Source organism: Ruditapes philippinarum, unplaced genomic scaffold (genome assembly GCF_026571515.1).
Source record: "Ruditapes philippinarum isolate M1 unplaced genomic scaffold, ASM2657151v2 ctg3469_1_1_1_1, whole genome shotgun sequence".
Classification (NCBI taxonomy): Eukaryota; Metazoa; Mollusca; class Bivalvia; order Venerida; family Veneridae; genus Ruditapes; species Ruditapes philippinarum.
The window spans coordinates 33,531-53,577 of record NW_026865765.1 but is presented as its reverse complement, the minus strand read 5'-3'; the positions used below and the strand labels follow the sequence as shown (position 1 = coordinate 53,577).

Here is a 20,047-nt window from a genome sequence, read left to right as displayed (position 1 = left end):
AAATAATATTGCATTTAGATGCTACATGTTGAGTACTAATGGCTTGAGTTATACAAATACTAACTTAATACTAATTTTATACATTTTCAAGATATCAAAGCAACATAATTTATCGTCGGGAAAACAAACTAAGAAAGACCTTGAATTCCATGTGCATAGAACATTTACATGTTATGTATCTTTCATAATAATATAGAGTAGAATCTTTATAAAAAATATTATATTAAATTGAATATATTTTAAGAACATGTTTTGCATAATCTTTCAATTATTTATTTTGTTACAGGTAATTTTATTTTGTAAATATTTTCACACGTAAGGAAATGATCTTGTTCATATATATATACAGGTGTAATTTTGATGAAGTGATTTTAGATATTCTAACTAAATACATTAGTCTTACTTTATTGCTATTAATCGTTTTTTCAGACGATGCCAGGTTCTTTTTAATGTATTGTAATCATGTTCGTTGCCATTGTGGATCTCCCATTTTTCCTCATTAGTAGAGTCAGTGTTGTGTGGTGACGCCTGTAGGAAATTGCTCCGTATATCATTCTAGTCTTAATATATTTCTGGTCTTCCGATATCATTCATCATAATATGTTTAGGCTAGGACATAAGATATCTTATGTCCCAAGTTTAGGCCAATGCTGTAAGAGGTATATTACGAATTCATCTCCTAATCTACTGAACAGTCTCTATAAAACTTATGTCAGTGACATTGCATCAATGTAATTTTGGAAATTGGCATCACAATGTTTTAGAAGTCATTACTTTTATTTATCAAAGTGGTAATTTCACTGTTTCAAACAGTGAAATTACCAGTTTTATATCACTGATATATTTCTATAAACCACCGAAAAGCATGTAATAAATGAGTATATACATACACGTTTACAGAAAATAATTCGGATTCAATTTCTATAATTATTTTCGTATTTCTTCATGCAGCCTCATTTTTTTCCTGATATATCTTGAAATAATTATCCTCTTATTTTTATTTCAATAAAACGCATCCCATGTTTATAATTAAAGCAGTATTGGCAATAATCATCCTTTACAATATTGATTAAAGTAAGTATAAAAAATGAAAATACGAAAATAAGAAGTCAGCAGTTTCTATTTGCTTAAAGAAAATAGGAATTCGTAAGGAAGATTTCTGATAAAGATCATGTACATGTTTCTTGAGTTGTTAAAGATATTCATACAGCAAACAGTTCTGTAGTCAATACACAATAAAAGAGTATTATCCAGATGGTACTATTTATCCGATACCCTATCTTTGAACTTGTTCTGCCAGTGTAATTGCGTTGGGTTCGAGCCAAACACATTCAAGGGAGAATAATCTCGTACAATGTTTTTCTCCTGAATTTCTTAGTAGCTCAGTAGTAGCCTCCCTTACAAGAAAAGGACAATATTTAAAACCATAAACATTGCCACATGCTTTTGTTTAAATATTCATTCAAAGTCAAGCTGATCGTTGATGAACATGCACTATTCTTATATCAATATCAAAAGCTCATTTTCTGATAATTGTCTTGAAAGGTTTTTAATTTATTTTCATTTGAAATATGTTTATCAACTGTTTGAACCATGTTTTGGATCCACAATATGTTTAAGGTTTGTTGTTGACCCCTCCCCTAACAAACCATGGAGGCAGATTGGCAATACAGTTCGGGACAGGTGAGGAGTTCGTCTGTTTAAAACTTTATCAGTCATTGGTTTTCTTTCAAACGAAACAAATTTTGAAATTAATTTGCAAAACGGACCATTAAAACTCCATCAAGCAACATTTAAATTAACCACGCGTTATATAACATATATGATTCATTTCTTTTATTTATCAACTTCTTTCTAGAAGTATAAATATCCAACTCTCCTCTATTTTGGATTAAGTGTATTTATGCTTTTGAAGTATTTGTTAAAATAAATAATAAAAAAAACTACATGAAAACTCGAAAAGTAAATGGTAGAACAACAAGAAAGCTGATTTTCTAACTTTTGCATAGTCTGAATGTTTTTACTGAATTTTCATGTTTAGATAAATTCTGCATCTAATGTTTTTTTTTTCTAAAATGTAGAGGTATCTTATATTGAATGGTATACTTATAAAGACTTTTGTTGTTTTCTTTGATAAAACAGAAATCATTCCAATTAATAGTATGTCATAATATATTTGACCAATAGAGTTTCAAACAGATGCTTAGTAATTGAAGTGACCCCATTAGATATTTCAGTAGCTATTTAGATTACATGTTTATCGCAGATAGACAAAAGTTAAAATGAAATTAATAGAAATGATAGATGAAAAATATATAGCATTTTAGATATATAGATCTAGAAATGACCTACGTAGAAAGGGATTTGAAGTATTTGACTTAAATAACCTTACGCATAAATGGATAAAAGTTAAAATAACCTTGGTATGATAAAATGATGACATATTTAGCTTTAAACAGGCGGGCATAAGTAGCAGTTGCTCGAATAGAAGTACATCGGAAAAAATTTAGAAGCATTGTTCGATAGGAATGTATATTTTTACATAGATGGACAAAAGTTGTATAAAAATTTAGCTAGAAGTTTTTGAGGTTTATAGTTTTACACCGTTAGACATAAGCAGAATGTACCTACGTAGATATTGTGATTAAGTATTCTATTGCAGGTGAAGAACAGGTTTTGCTTGTTTGTTTCTTGTGTGCTCATTCCATCATATGTTTAGCTATACTGTTTATATTTCCTCTGTTAGTTGGCCAGAAACTGTGCAAATTGGATGAGAAAAAAATGACTTAGCATTATAGCTGTGTCAACAAAGTCGTTTTGAATTTTAGTATATTGTTGTATTGTCATTTACATAGTTTCAGTATATAATTATATATGAGTGAGAAAATGATGTTGGCACATAGTGCGTTTAGCTCAAGTTCATACATATTTGTTTTACTTTGATTCTGATTACACAATGGGTAAGCTCATCTACTTCCTGTGCTCACAAAATATGATATAAAATTAAATTAAGTATGTTTTGAATAGTGCTCGGAGATAACAGGGTCAAGTGCTCGCAGAAAACCATTCAAATTGAATTATATTGACACAGTGATTCCGTTTATCTCATACGGACATTTATTGGCTACTCTAGAACCGTTTTATTTATAATGAAATGAAATAGTTAGATAAATTTATCTATTGCAGTCCTGTTATAAGATTCCTTAAGTCTTATTTTGTTTTGAATAAATTGGAAAAATTCTCTGACTGTCTTTCTCGCACGAATTCTCGTTATGAACATATATATGTCTATTCTTATTGGATTAAACACGCGTACATAAAACATACGAAAATAATAGTCTGTTGCTCTGCTCCACCCTTTTAGCTGTTTAATATCAAAATAAGCACATACGTTTTGTTCTAAGCAATGAAAAGTATAATACGTTAAGGTTTTATACAAGATTTTGATATAAGAAATGATTTACAGTGCATCATTATTCCATTTAATAAATAATTTGGGTGTTCCATAAATACACTCTTCTATTATAAAAAAGGAATAAACTAAAAGTCAACACTGCCCGCACTATTCCACTTCTTGATATGAAAGAATACACAAGAAAAAACCTAACTAATAAGTAAAGCATGTAATAAAACGAGATAAAAATAGCTTTTCTAATCCAAACATCCTCCGAGTCTGTATATATAACATTCGGTACAAAATCTAAAAACATGTTTCATATACGCTTAAATCAAGATAAAAGAAGGAGAAAAACTATCTTATGACTTGGCAAGTGTTCAGAGACCTCAATGTTTGACCTGAAATCAAGGTGTTAAAAGACGATGCTTTTGACACCCATGGAAAATCCGTTCCAAAATCTGGCACTCATGGAAAAACCGTTCCAAAATAAATCTGGTTTAACAGTTGTGAAACAGAGCTTTGAAACAAGATTGTCCATGACATATCAGATACATTTAACTCACTTGAAAAAAGGTCAACTAAAAACTCACATCAAGAGATGATGGTTTGTTTTAGGAAACAAACTCAACATGGGGTACTTATGTCAAAGATTTCAACGATACAATGAAAATGAGATAAATACAAAAACATAAACAGACAAAAGATTTTATATAGAAAATGAGGCACTGTTTATAACTAAACACTTTTTTACTTGATTGTAAAAGTTGTTACTTGTACCCAAACTCATTATTAGATAATATAAACATTCATGTTGTATGAGACAGTTTGTTGAAAACATAAGTATCCTCCTTTTCTTTTGTGTTTTGGCAAACTTTCTGTACAGGTGCGCCAAATCAAGGGAAATTCATTCTTCTTTCTTTTGTATAAGTTTAGTTACGTAATAGGTATATATTGCAAAACATTCATATCAAGATGTATACAATTGTGAATGAATCAACGCCTCTCGCATAGAAACTGCTTTATTTTCAATAAGAAAACAAAAGTTTCATTATGCCGTGTACTCATTCAGCATTTTAACAGTTTGTAATCTTCCATGAAAATCTAGATTCATTGTAAATACAATAAAAAAACCCCATAAACAAACCCCATAAACATGATAATATAACATCATTATTATATGGGGCTTAATGTCAGTATATTTTGGTCATTTCAATACAGATATCTTTTTAAAAGAGATATATATTTATTTACATGTATTTATTGTTTTCACTTAATTCGAGATTGGAACCCCCATTTGATTAAGGTCCTATTTGAACGACATAGATGTCTCTTTGCTGAATAACCATTTCAGCACTTACATGACTTGTTTTTTCCTGGCACCGACATAACTATTAAAAAACTTGACTAAATGTGATATCTCGAAAGCATTAATTACATCAAAATTACATGTAAATTTCAGACTCTGTTTGATTGAGGGATAATGAGGGATAATGAAAAAGTGCAACATAGCTCACCCCCATACTCAATCCGAGCAATCTTACCAGACCCCTCGACTGAAATATTTTGATATTTGATTATTCCAAATTCCAAGCAGCACAAGTACATTGCTCAAATTAAAACGTTAAGATATGATCCGAGATAACATGTTCCATAATTACTAAACAATTCTTGGTCTTTTCTTTTTAAAATACAAATTTGTTGCACTCATTCACGGTTCCAATTTATCGTACCGCATATTGGTTGTTTCTATTGTAAGATATTTTTACCACGTTTCAAGACAAGGCCGTGACAGAAAAGTGGTTTGGCTTCAAATTCTTAAAACTATACTGATATGAGTGTGTCTGTGTTTTAGAGAGCTTTTTCATTGTTTGCGACTGGGTGTCGCGAACTCCTTCCCGATTTACAGATTTGATCTTAAAATGGTTTAAAGTTTACTTGCTGGTTTAAAGATCCTGTAACACAATTTCTTCATGGTTTTATTTCATAAATATGATGCTCAAATTAAGAGTTGTCAAAGTTGTAAGTTCCAATAAGCATTATTTATAAAGATATTACCCAATTTTAACATTTCGTGTAAATAAAGGGAGGTAATTAAAATTTATTTTCTATAAATTCTAAGTCAAATTATCCAAAAAGAAATTAATGTATGTAATTTATTGATTAAATATAATGTGCAAAAATATTTGCAATACATATTTTACATATTCTTTGATGTTTGAAAATTGTTTTATTTGCATAATTATATACATATATATTTTTTTGCGAGTGTGGTATACACACAGTGACAATATCAATCACAAAACATACAGGATCTTTAACATGTTCTTAAAATAGTTCCAAAAACCTTTCCCCTTTGTGTCTGAGATTTGTTTTTATTTGTTTGGGTCGTCAGACCAAACAAATAATGGTAGCGAAATTTCAGAGTCTAATGTTGTTAATTGCAAATGCCGAAAGTAGTCCACTTTTATGAAGCGGTTACTTCCCTTTTGTATGTACACTAAAGCCGAAAAATTCAGGGGAGATCACTGCGTAAAGATTGTCAAAGACAGGCGCATCAATTTTCAAGCAAAGTAATTCCCGAATGGTCGAAGATTTCTAATATTGTTTTATTGTATTTTCTGATCGAAAATAACTAAATACAAAGCGGACATTCAATCTCTGACACAGAAGTTTACGACAAACCTAACAACAAGTAGTTCTCAAACAGCTTAAAACTAGCGATTTAAAAGAAAGAAATATTTTATTTTGTTACAAGTATCCAACAAATTACAACGCATTTAAAGTTAAACAATAGCGTTGGCTTATAGAATTGTCAATCACAAATTACGCGGATGAATATGATTTTATCAATGAAAATACTATTTATTACCGAATACTACACAAACCGAGTAGGGTAGTGGAATATATAGATTCTACATGTCGGACTGTTTGGGCGAGAGGATTTTCGCTAAAATATTTACTTCAATTTTAAACAACAGGTTTACCCTGAACAAAATACCTCGAAATTAATAAGGATTACAAACCCGAAATGCAATGGAAGTTCTAAATTTAGAATGACTTAATATTATTCAGCCTTTCTGTGTATAACTTCTCCGTGGTACAGTGGTAACGCGCTCGCTTAGTGAGTGAGAGGTCTCGAATTCGTATCCCAGTCGAGGAAACCTTTTTTTTTTGTTAAATTCTTTTTTAAGTGTTTTTGTTAAGGAAGTAGCCATGATATGCAAGGATAAAGTGTGACTGTCGTAAAAAATGAACATAAATGATTTTTTGATGCAACTCTAGTTATGCAGAATTCCGTATGTATCAAACTCTGGTGCCTTGCAAAATGAATTATAATACATAAAAATAAACCTATACAGGAAAATGCATACAGATATACAGTACGATTTAGATTGCAAAGATCAGAAAATACCACAGAACTTGCAGCCCTTTGATTCTTTATAAATATAAATGCTTCTAGTAAGCTCCAGGATTATTTACATCTGTGTTAAACAACAGTTAAAGTCGTTACAAGCCCTAATTTAGAATAATATGGTTTTCTTCAGCCCGTTCACATATAAATTCACCGTGGCTGAAGGGTTTTCGGGCTCGCTTAGGAAGCGAGAGGTCTGGAGTTCAAATCCCAGTAAAGGTAACTCATTTTTTTCAAATTGTTAAAGTCAAATAAACATTGGATTGAATATCAGTGTTGCAATTAGTCTTATAGCCAATTTACTACAATTAAAACGCTGGAAAGCATTGGTGGCACTATACATATAATCTCACAACCTGCACCTTTCTTACATTCTGAGACCCAAACAAATTCAGCGCCTTCTGTGCTTTGATTTTAAGTGTAGCATGTTTTCCTTATTGCCTCAATACCAATCGGCGTTTGAAAGCACCATTTGACACATTGTCCGGAAAACGACTTCACCTATGAAGGGGCAATGACTTGCCAACTGTCTAGTGCTCTTCATTTTTCATTATTCTTCAAGACTTGATGGCTGCATAAGAAATAGTATCCGTATGATTCGCACATAGTTCTTGTTGTGAAAGACTCATAATAACAGTAATATAATGTGACATCATAATCTAAACAAGTCTGTATATGATTATATGAGGGTTGGTAAAAATGTTTTTTTCTTCCGCATAGTCAGGAACGTTTCTGGCTTGCTTTAAGGGTTGGTTAGAAAGTTAGTTTTTTCTGTAAAGTCAGAAAATGTGTTGTTTTTTTCTACAAAAATATTTGATATAGGATGCTGTGTGTAGTTGGAAAGATTAAACTAGTATAAGTGCTGACATGAACTCGTATATTTTCTATTCTTTTCTAAACCTTTCAAAGAATTAATTTGGTCAGAAATATTTATTTGAAATTCTTGATGCAAGATAAAATATAAATATTTTGATGCAATAATTAATTTATGTATAAAAAACAGACACTTATTATATTATATTGTCTTTCATTGTTCTATTCATTTAGTGCTTCAAAAAGCATTGGAAATAATCTATTCTACTTTTACTAGTCGTACTTCTAAAGATATGTTTAGATAAGCATTTGGTGTGGATTTGAGAATCGTTTGGAACTGTCCTATTTAAGTTGGAAACGTTCAAGCTTTATGATGAAAACGACCCTATTTTGTTTTGGGAACTGTTCTTTGTGTTGGGAACTGTCTTACTTTGTGTTAGAACCTGTCCTACATTATGTTGGGAACTGTCTTACTTTGAGTTTGGAAATGTCCAGCTTTGAGTTTGGAATTGTTCTTCTTTGTGTTGGAGACTGTCCTACATTATGTTGGGAACTGTTTTACTTTGAGTTTGAGACTGTCCTACTTTGAGTTGGGAACTGTTCAGCTTTGAGTTTGGAACTGTCCTACTCTGTGTTGGAGACTGTCCTACTTTGAGTTGGGAACTGTCCTGCTTTGAGTTGGAGACTGTCCGACTTTGAGTTGGGAACTGTTCAGCTTTGAGTTTGGAACTGTTTTACTTTGTGTTGGAGACTGTCCTACTTTGAGTTGGGAACTGTCCTTCTTTGAGTTGGGAACTGTCCTACTTTGTGTTAGAGACTGTCCTACTTTGAGTTGGGAACTGTCCTACTTTGAGTTGGAGACTGTCCTACTTTGAGTTGGGAACTGTCCTACTTTGTGATGAAGACTGTCCTACTTTGTGTTAGAGACTGTCCTACATTGAGTTGGGAACTGTCCTACTTTGAGTTGGAGACTGTCCTACTTTGAGTTGGGAACTGTCCTACTTTGTGATGAAGACTGTCCTACTTTGTGTTAGAGACTGTCCTACTTTGAGTTGGGAACTGTCCTACTTTGTGATGAAGACTGTCCTACTTTGTATTGGAGACTGTCCTACTTTGTGTTGGAGACTGTCCTACATTAAGTTGCAAACTGACCTACTTTGAGTTGGAAACTGCCTTACTTTGAGTTTAGAGCTCTTATACTTTGAGTTGGGAACTGTCCTACTTTGAGATGGTAACTGCCAAACCTTGTAGCTGGGAACTGATCTACTTTGAGTTGAGAGTTTTCATACTTTGAGTTGGGAACTGTCCTACTTTGTGTTATTTTATACGGCTTCATAGTTATTTTATACGGGTTCACTGATAACTTTTAATTTGTATTGACTGCACAAAGAAGTAACTTTAGTTTCGTTAATGCTCTAGCGACTATAGCGTTGCTTTCGAAATTATTTCAAATAAAACCTTTTTCTTTTTATAACATATATTCCAACATTCGCTCCTGGATTTTGACTTGGCATGAATACGCTTGTTATAAAGGCAGAGATGTATATTTAAATAAATCTTTCTTGCATTCTTCACATATTTTATGTCATAGTAAATTACTTGAAATTTAGAAAAGTTACCCGGATGAAGGTGAATCTTTTCTTTGTTGTATTTATTTAAAATATTTGAATATGTCTATTCAGTAACCCAGTATTAATCATAACTGTTCATCCTTTTTAGAATTGATTTATTTATCTATTAATTTATCGATTGATTTATTTATTGATTAAGTGACTTATAAATACTTGTTGACTGATTATCATATTAATATCGTCATATCTGCATCATCATGGTCATTTGTTATCAAAAATCACGTGATCAAGGTAATGATATATCATTATTCATGTTCTTCTTAAAGAAACATACAGCAGTGACTATTTGGGGAGGGAGCTTAGTTGTTGGTTGTTGAATGGGTTTGGGTGGGTCCGGTCGGGAATGTTTACTCTGGTAGTCAGGGAAACATGCTATGATACTATTTTATTCATTTGTAATAAATAAAAAACATCATCAACGAAAGGAACAGAATTTAGTATATTAGTTGATGACAGATGAGTTGTAAATGTGATTTTGTAATATAGAAATTACAATAGTATATAAATATAATTATGTTATTAACTACTCATGTTAGGTTATCAGTAATATATAAATCACCATCAAAACATAACATAGGTGAAGCTACTGTATGTTTAATATAACATTTATTTTTACTCTTATTTTTGTATTAATAAGCTAGGGTAAACTTTGTTCAATCGTTAGTTTCTAATTCTACATTACGTGTTTTTTTTTTAATTTTCAATTTTAAAATGTTTCGTTTCTAAGAATCAACATGTTATAAAATTTTCATGTTTCTTCTGCGTAGTATGTTAACAAAATCAAATGTTCTATAAATAATATCCAGGTAACGTCGAAAAAAAGAGTAGGTAAACAGAAAATCACTGGAGAGCGAAAAAATATAGATATGTTAATAATAAAAACAAACACCTGTGATTAGTTCTTTAGAGGGTATACGGTAGTGCGCTGAGTTATCCAGATAAATGCGTTAGATACAGACACCCGTGAAACATTTTCCCCAGTTCGAACTGATATGTGAGCAAGGAAGGATTTATAAATGGATGACTCAATGATAATAACCGAGAAGGTTTCGAAAGCCAGGTGGGTGGAGTACTGTATTTTTATTCTTGTTCTTCAAATATTATATTTTTACTCGATTAAATATTATTGTTCAGATGAAAACATAAAACAAGTTTAGCTGTATGGCGGGGAATGTGATGGCTTCCAGGTATAAACTATTAAGAAAGGTGGGAAATTATCCCAGAAAGACAGAACATAATGATTCTTGTATAACATGTAACAGATTTGTTCAGTGTTTGTACCATCTACCAAGTGTAAATTGTCTACATACGTTTATGAAACATATACAACTATATAGGTCTATGTTTTCTGCACTTTCATTTGTTTTGAATAATTACATGTGGTTATTCCAACCTATTTATCAGATCGAACGTTGACTAGGCCCATAGAAACATGATTATGGATTCTGTAAGGTTACTTTCGATTACTTTATGTATTTTGGAAAGTATATGGGAATTCAAACATGTTTCGTTTAAGAGTGGTGTGTTGTTTTTCAGAGATCTCGTTTGAACTTGATTTTGTATTTCTTGGAGTCTGGAAAACGTCAGAATAATTTTATATGAGGGCACTTAGTACATTTAATCGTCTGCTAATTGATTTTCGTATCCATTAGTTTTTCATATATAACAATTTTCTTACAATCTTAACATACACATTTTGAACAAAGAATTACCTTTTGGCTCTCAAAACCAGTATGAATAACTGTTCCATAATTCATCATAACGTTGTGGTGACTCATAGACCTTCCTTAAAACAAAGAAATATTACTGTTTTCCAAGGAAATCGTTTTCTCATAAACAACGAGAGGTGTATTAATTGACACCTGTTATATATTGACTAAATAATGTTATATTTTATGCAAAACATTTTGGCAATGTAGTGAACAGATTCAATTCTTAAGAGAAAATGTGTATGTACATAATTTATATAATTCGGATTAATTTCCTCAAATAGAATTGATAGATAAAAATTTGTCAGGCATGTGTAAAACTGTCATTGAAAAAATATTCTATAAATATTTCAAAATCTATACACATTTGTGATTACATTAAGTACCCTTTTGGATCATTTGTTAAAAAAGTTAACAAATAGTGCCTCACATGAATAATATGATCAGAATAAAAAGTTATTCATATGCCGCTCGCTTGAAATCCCGAAATTTTACAAATATTTCTTTCCCATATCATGTACATTGTACTTCGTAACCGCAAACAGTCGTTTAGATTCTTATGGTTCTTCACGTTTACTGAATTCTTAAAATAAACACGTGACCTAATAATTGCACCAGACGACATTTTTTTCTCTCTAAATTTAGAAGGTAAATCCCGCAAAAATACAATTTTCTGTATAAAATCTCAGGTAATATACCTGAAAACATATAAAAACATATGAGAATTGATTGAGGGCATACAAATGTTCCAGCCACGATAAGATCTAATCAGAGCTGTACATGAGAAACCCCAGCATGTTTAGTTACAGGGCGTTCACTTAACATGTTTCCTGCAGTGAGCTGAAATATGCAGCCAGAAAATATATCGACAGAATAAATGTTATTTATGTATTCTTGATTTTTGCAATCAAGTAGGAATGACAGGCATTTGGCAAAATTGACCGTTTACATCACTTATACGTTATATTAAAACAACAATAACAACAAATTAGGTCAGTTCGTTATTCTTTTCAAATCCAGGTCAAATGACTAGCAACAGAAGAAGTCTTTGATTGCCAATACCCAAAAATAATTGTATCATCATACTTAACATAAGTTCGCAGCTCACATTTAAAGCTTTGTTTTGAAACTTGTCTCAAATTTTGAACAGACGCTGGAAATTTAATCTAAGACCAGGTCAGGGTGTAGGTCAGCGGTCACTAATGTTCAGCACTACCAGTCAAGTAATCCCCTACCATACCAACCGAAATATTATAATGAAATACCAATTTAAACGAAATGATGACATTGATTTATTACGACGATAAACCAACCAAATGTTTAATATCAATCTTTTGCATAAAATAAACGTTACTGAATTATGACAACACTTATATACAATACTTATATAGAATACAATAAATCATTAATGTTGAGCAACACCATGACTTCATGCTGTTGTCCATCATAACATGATACCGAAACGGATTAAAAAACCGTTGCAGAGGGAGGTACAGTTGTGCCTACTGTCTGCAAACTCTGGACATTCCCAACTCATTTGCATAGTAATATTAGTACTGCTTTCCGTAAACTTTGGGAGTCGTCACAGTTTGCATCAGAACCTACAGTACTGGTTAATGCAACTGCTGCGGGGGTATAGTGAAAGAGTAAAGTTTCCTGTTGGAACGGAGCACTTTTCCCGATCTTGTAGCTTTCTATGTGGAAAATATGAATGAATAATCCAAACAAAAACAAAAGTCAAAGGTTAAATACAGAATTTCCACACTTTATATTGAAGTATGAAATATCAAGTTGAATATTTAATACATTTAACAAAAATGATTGTATCAAATCCTTATAAGTCATGGTATCCAGAAAGCAAGAATAAAGTGATAATAAATACGTAGTCTGTGTTTATCATTGAGATATGTGGGAAAACTTTCTTGTAAGAGTAACATACATATGTAATTGATTGTCATTCTAGTAATTGTATAACATTTTAAAGCACTCTTGAATCAAGATTAATGGTCAGGGGCAATATGAAGTATTTTAAATGTCACCACACTCCTTTTTGCGTATATTTCAACATAAGAACAATTCAGTAAGAGTAATTTCTTAAAAATCTTGCAGTATTGTACCTAGTTACTAAACAGCCATAAGTAAATATTAAAGTTCACAGAAAGAACATAAAAAATACAATCCAAAAGGTGACAATAAGGATCCAGTTTATACGATGAAGATGTGAACCGTGACCTGTTTCATACCAGCTTCTTTTTCACTGTATTTTGTATTTGCTGCTGTTGTTATTTAAGAAAAATTTGCATTGCTAATATTGTACTAATTTTCTTGAACATACAGCATGAGACCAAAGGATTAGCAACATCTTGAAAGAAACTGCGTCGTTTCTATCTATATGTATACACGAATAACAAAGAGATGATGTTGTTTGTTTATGCTCTTAGTTAATCATTTGTTTTTGCAATATTTTAGTGAATTACAGAATTCCACGAGTGTTTTTACATTTTGTTAGTAAGTAGGAACTATTAACATGTCTCATGGTTTAATATTGGAGTATAATTATATACATGTATAATTAATTACTACAATTGCGTAGTTCAGTTAATATCCGAACATTGGGTCTCTGAACGGTGTCTTACGTCAAGTTATTTGCACAAATATGACAACTTCGAGATCTTATTGGCCCATTGTTCAAGTCGTTTATACAAAAGAAAACAGACACTGTCACAAACTATTTGTTGATCAATTAGCTTAAAGATAAATCTGGTAAAGTCTCAATGGTTGAGTGTTTATCAGGAAGCACATCTAGTGATTCACCTGATGTAAGATTGCCAAAACCCTCTTCACATAGTCCTTAACGTCAGTATTTGAAATATGTATGTACATTTGGTGTATAAACAACACATTTTTGTCGTTGTTTGTGGGCGAACTATAGTCCCAGAGGAAACTGCATATATTTTAGTTCACTTCCTGGATTCATTCAGTATAGATACTATACGTGTTGCTGTAAAGGTGCTCGGTTTTTATTGTGATATGCAGGACTTGAACTTAGAACCTCACTTAGTTAAAATATTTTAGAGGAAAACTGGAGAATTTTATAAACACGATGATGGAATTAAACGACACGTTAGAAGAATCGTAAGATTTACGGTTGTGTGTTTCTATTTTGTGTGTGTGTTCGGCTTTGTGTGATTTAACATACTTATTTTAAGTCCACGATCTTCTACAGTAATGAAGTAAGTAGTAATTAATAAAAGATATAAACTTTAAGTCATAATTTCTTATATAATTTATATTCAATGTTGTTTCTGATAAACATTTGTGAAAGTTGATAAACATTTGTGAACGATTCGTGTTTAAAGTTTCCAAACGCATCAACATGTCGTGTATCAGAAATATTTATTAAAATTTATCCAGGTCTTTATCAAGTCTTCGTGATGTTACTTAAATGACATCCATGCTATTGTTTATTTAGCGATATATATTTAATGTCAGATTTTTTTCTTCCCATTTTAGAAAAGAAGACCTAGAATAAGCATGCATGAAATGTAATTATTTACATTTATTTTTATTTCGTTACCACATATACTATAAAAAAGCGAGAGGAATATATCAAATTAAGTTGCAAATCAGGTTTATTGCGGCGCTGTCGGACCGTATTTGGTACAAAAACGAATATGGTACAAATTTGTACCATATTCGGCCGAATATGGTACAACTGTCTAATTGTACCATATACGTATCTGCAGTTTTGGGGTAAAATGCCTGACCAAATATGGTACAAACTTGTACCATATTCGGATGAAAAATGTACCACATTCGTTCCGAATATGGTACACACTCATCATCGTCATCATCATCATCATCATCGTTATCTCATCATCATCATCATCATCATCATCATCATCATCATCATCATCATCATCATCATCATCATAACTACAATTTGCATCAACGTCATCAAATACCATCATGAAAATAATCATCATCGTCATCTCATCATCATCATCATCATCAATCATCATCATCATCATCATCATCAATCATCATCACCATCATCATCGTCATCAATCGTCATCGTCATCATCATCATTATCATCATCATCATCATCATCATAACTACAATTTGCATCAACGTCATCAATACCATCATGAAAATAATCATCATCGTCATCATCATCATCATCATCATCAGCATCATCATCAATCATCATAATCATCATCATCGCGGCCGGTAATCATTGGCGTCAACATAATAAAAAACTTTTTTCATCATCATCATTAATAATCATTATCATCGGCCGATAAACATCGCAGTTATCATCATCACAATCATCAAACCCCAATCATCATCACCATTGTCATCATCATCAATTACATCATCATCGTCACCATTAACACCATCATCATCATCGTCACCATTAACGCCATTATCATCATCATCGTCATGATGATGACAAAAGTTTTGATGATGATGAACGACGATCAAAATTACCGTCATCATCATCATCACAAACTTTTATCATCATTGTCATCATCATCACCATCATTATCACTACAATCATCAAAGGTCATCATCATCATCAACACCATCATCATCATCACCATTATCATCATCGTAATGAAGATCACAAAAAAGTGATGATGATAACTGCGATGTTTTTCGGTCGATGGTGATGATGATGACAAAAGTTTTGTAATGATGATAACGACGGTCAGCACATCATCATCATCAATAATCTACCGATAAAAATCGCCGTCAGCATCATCAAAACACATTTGTCATCATAATCATGCATGCATTATAATAATCATCATCGACCGATAAACATCGCTGTCATAATCATCAAAATTCGTTGTTATCATCATCATCATCATCATCACATCAATTATCAACACCCCAATGATCATCATCGTTGTTATCTTCACCAACACCACCATCATCATCACCATCAAAACCAACATCATCATATCCATTATCATGATCGTAATGGTGATCACAAAAGTTTTTTTTTGTGATGATAATGACAGCGATGTTTTCGGTCGATAATGAGGATGTTGTGATGATGATGACGACGATGAGAATATCATCATCATCATCGGCCAATAAACATCGCCATCATCATCATCACAAATATTTTGTTATCATCATCATCATTATCATCATCGTCGGCCGATAAACATCGCCGTCATCATCATCTAAAATCTTATCATCATCATTATAACCATCATCATCGTCCGATAAACATCGCTGTCATCATCATCCCAAAACGTTTGTTATCATCATCATCATCATTATTATCATCATCATCACCACAATCATCAAACCCCAATCATCATAACCACTGTCATCATCATCACCACCACCATCATCATCACACCGACGACGACGATGATGATGATGATGATGATGATGATACTTTTGTCACTTCCAATATTAGGTTAATACAATGTATTTGAGTTTGAAAAAAAGTTTACACATCGGCAGACTATTTCATTTATTAAGAAATACATAATTTATGTACCATATACGTAGGCCATTTTCATTTTATGAGTTTTTTTGGTATGTACCAAATACGTTTTGGCGAGCATAGAAAAACTTATTCCAACCGAATATGGTACAATGTTTGTACCATATTCGGTCGAAAATTGTACCATATTCGGTCCGAATATGGTACATTTGTACCATATTCGACCGAATATGGTACATTTGTACCATATTCGTTTTTGTACCAAATACGGTCCAACAGGCGCACGTAAGTTATTGTCACTATGTGAATGGAATAATTTACTTATTCATCGGTTCCATTCATTACCATCATACTGACCTAATTCTGAAATAATGCGAATAAATTCTAAATTTTGACCAAGACAAAAAGTTGTTTTTTCTTTCACAACAACAGTGTTCTTTGTTTGAATTCTGCCAAAAATTTCTTTATTCCGTTGACTCAAAATGCCAGAAAATGTTTTCAATTTAGTCAAGCGGTGTACAGACAGGTGTTATCGTAGATATTACGTTTATAATGACCAATTACCGACACTGACCTATTATCGGATAGATTATTCCCAACAGTATTGGCGCTTCGTTCTCTCTATCTTTGATATTATTACAGATATGATCAGATATATGAGATTCCTCCAAACATCTCAACATAAATGTATGTAGTTATTGTTTACTCTGAAGCAATAAGCGTTTTGCGAAATCTCGAGATGAAAAATATACTTACTTAACCTCGAACACTTAGATTTTAATAAATTATATCATTTGACTTTTGTATGTATGAAATAACACACGTTTCGCTCTTTGATATGCTTGTTTTTAACAATCGTATTGTTTTTAACAATCGCATTTGAAGATAGTCTAAACAATTTTTAAAAGTTCCACGTTCGAACTTGTTCCTGAATATATGCAGATCTAAACGGAGACTTTGTTCAGGCCATTAACACATACAAGCGGAAAATGTATCGTGAGACAACAATTTTAAGTATTGTTAGAGTATGGAATATAGGCTTTTTGTATAGGTTAGCGTTTAATAATATGCATTAACAAAAATAATTGGTCAAGCCTGCAGCAGGCAGGCGACCAATTATTTTTGTTAATGCATATTATTAAACATTAACCTATTTAATGATCAACATTATTTTTTTCAACTAACAACAAGGCATTTCTCTAAATCACCTGTAGCTCCGCCCTTTCGCTCTACAACATGTCTACACCTTGTCAAGTTGCTAACATGTCACATTTAGATAAGCTAAATAAATGGCCCAGGCACATTATTTACTGAAATGTCACAGAATTTATACCTTTATCTACAGTAAGACTATCATGTTTATAATATGTCTGGAAAAAACAGCGAGGAAAACGATGCAATTAGGTAAAAACAATGGAGTTAATGAAAATTTGACATCCTCTAAAAATAAATGGAAAATGTGAGAAAAAAATACATTAGAGATTATTCATTGATACAAATTTGTTATTAGCTTCAAGTTATTCACTATTATTAAAAATCCCTATTGATTTGTTCATTTGAAAAACAGTTCATTTTTTTCTGTGTGAAGGGGGTACATTTTCAATGAGTTTTCCAGCCAAAAAATGTAGTAATTATTGTATTCTTAATATAAATGATTGTTAATGCAGTTTATTCCTATCAAGTGAAAGAAAATAATGTTTTGGTTACTTTTTCTATAAAAAATAAAGTTTAAAACAGTCAGCAATTTATAACAGTCATTTTTCTTAGAGTTCAAAGGATATAAAAAAGTTAATATGCAATCATTTGTCTCTGCGTACCCAACATGTATTATCTATGTAATAAATCAGTTGATTGTATCCTCACATTAAGAAACACCTGACCTCGACTAAATTTTGTTATGTTGGCATTGTTTTGCTAACTTTGACATTTTACAAATCAGAGTGTAAACCATACCTCTAACTCCTCCCTAATATAATGCATTATTAAAATTTGTTAGACTGAGGTTAGACGACAGATTAAGTGAATTTTATTTAGTTAGTACACATTAACCAAAGTTAGACAAAGCAGAAATTTGAAAAATACTACAATGTGATTGGACAAAAAATAATGTTGATCATTAAGTTGACATATACATCCTTTTGTTAGCAAACTCGCTGGAAGTGAATGACCTTTTCCAAGACGCAGAAGACGCTTGTGTGTATGAAAAAACGCTTGCCGATTCTATAAACGCTTGATTGTTCATGTTTTATGATAGAAGTCTGCTGCATTCTGCAGATTACGAGCAGATTTTATCAGTATTGTCTGTTTGAATTTATCAGTATTGTTGTATTCTCACATCAAAAATGCCTCTCCCATACGAGCGGTCGCGTCTTATAACTGTTTCAAGCATCTAGGTCAAATTTAGCAATCCCATACCCAGCGACATTTATGTTTGTAACAATACACTTAAAGATCGTCTACATCTTTCTCTATAGGCCAAAAAGGGGTAAAAATATAAGAAAATGAAATTAAAACATCGTGTTAAGAACTTTTTGAAGGACAAGAATTTGTATTCATAATCTTTAGAAGGCATGTAGTCAAATTATTTACCTAGCTACACCTTCAATTTAAACTCGTCTAGAACAACCCTTTCTTATAACTTATAATTATGTTGATCTGCTCTGCTTGAAGCTGTTTCAGCAACTGTACTTTAAGTGTCCATTAATCTTAATAATTGTCATACATAATATGATGATTTAGTATTCTTAGATATTTGCGTTAACTGTCAGTGAAGGTAGCGTTATAAAATGATGCTGTTTGCAACTCTTTCCGTTATAATTTTCGCTCTTTTGCCTTTGCCGTTTGGAAAGGTAGCAATGTAGCATTTAAAGACGCTTGTGCATGCCACAATGCCTTCAATGGTTTTACAGACTCAATATTTCAACCCTTGGTCTAATGTTCTTTTTATATATGAGAACATATAATTATCATGCTACAAAGAGAGACATTAAGGATGCATACATTATTAATATTTGCCAGAAATCTGAAGACAAGAATGATTTAAGATCATGAAAAGTTCATAAATTATACATAAGTTTTATTGAAATCTTTCAGCGTATCGGTTTCAATATTATCTTTGAAATATCTCGTGCAGAGGCAACGCTGACGTCATAGGGTTGTAACGAGGAACGCGAGATAGAACTGTTATCAACAGGAGAATATCTTACTGAACTAAAAACACAAATTGTTTATAGTTTTATTCGGGTACCTTAGTTCCTGAAAAAAGATTGGTGCAGTGTGTTTTGTCCTGGTATTTGTTTGGCTTTACTATGTTACAGGACTTCATTTAGTACACACTAAACGCAAGGACTTATTTTGAAATAATAATTAATTAGAAGTATCTTTTAGCGTACCTTTGACATCTATCTGCTCATACCGCAAATAAATAAAACTTTTTTTACCATTGCATAGATTTTCTGATTACTATTGACTTAATTTTAAGCTGTCGGCGGATCTCCCCTTTGCAGACATTTTTATAATCACAACAGCTGATGTCAATTGTTGCCTGGCAACGGTTAAAAGTTTCTTGTACTTCGTCTCAAAGTTTAGACATTTTCAGGGCCCATTGTATCAGTTAT

General features: G+C 31.9%; 1 protein-coding gene across 11 annotated transcripts in view; it reads left to right on the top strand.

The window, feature by feature from the left end:
• LOC132730224 (E3 ubiquitin-protein ligase TRIM56-like) overlaps positions 1-20,047 on the top strand; it is a 40,248-nt gene that overhangs the window by 10,640 nt on the left and 9,561 nt on the right. Inside the window, exon 1 of one of the 11 annotated variants that reach the window (XM_060716095.1) lies at positions 10,155-10,313. The exons of 8 other annotated variants lie outside the window; for them this stretch is intronic. In XM_060716095.1, coding sequence (XP_060572078.1) covers positions 10,270-10,313 — 44 coding nt within the window. In that variant the 5' untranslated portion in view covers positions 10,155-10,269. Of the gene's footprint in view, positions 1-10,154; positions 10,314-13,875; positions 14,196-20,047 lie in introns of those variants that run through there. 2 more of the 11 variants (XM_060716096.1, XM_060716099.1) reach the window with 2 other exon arrangements.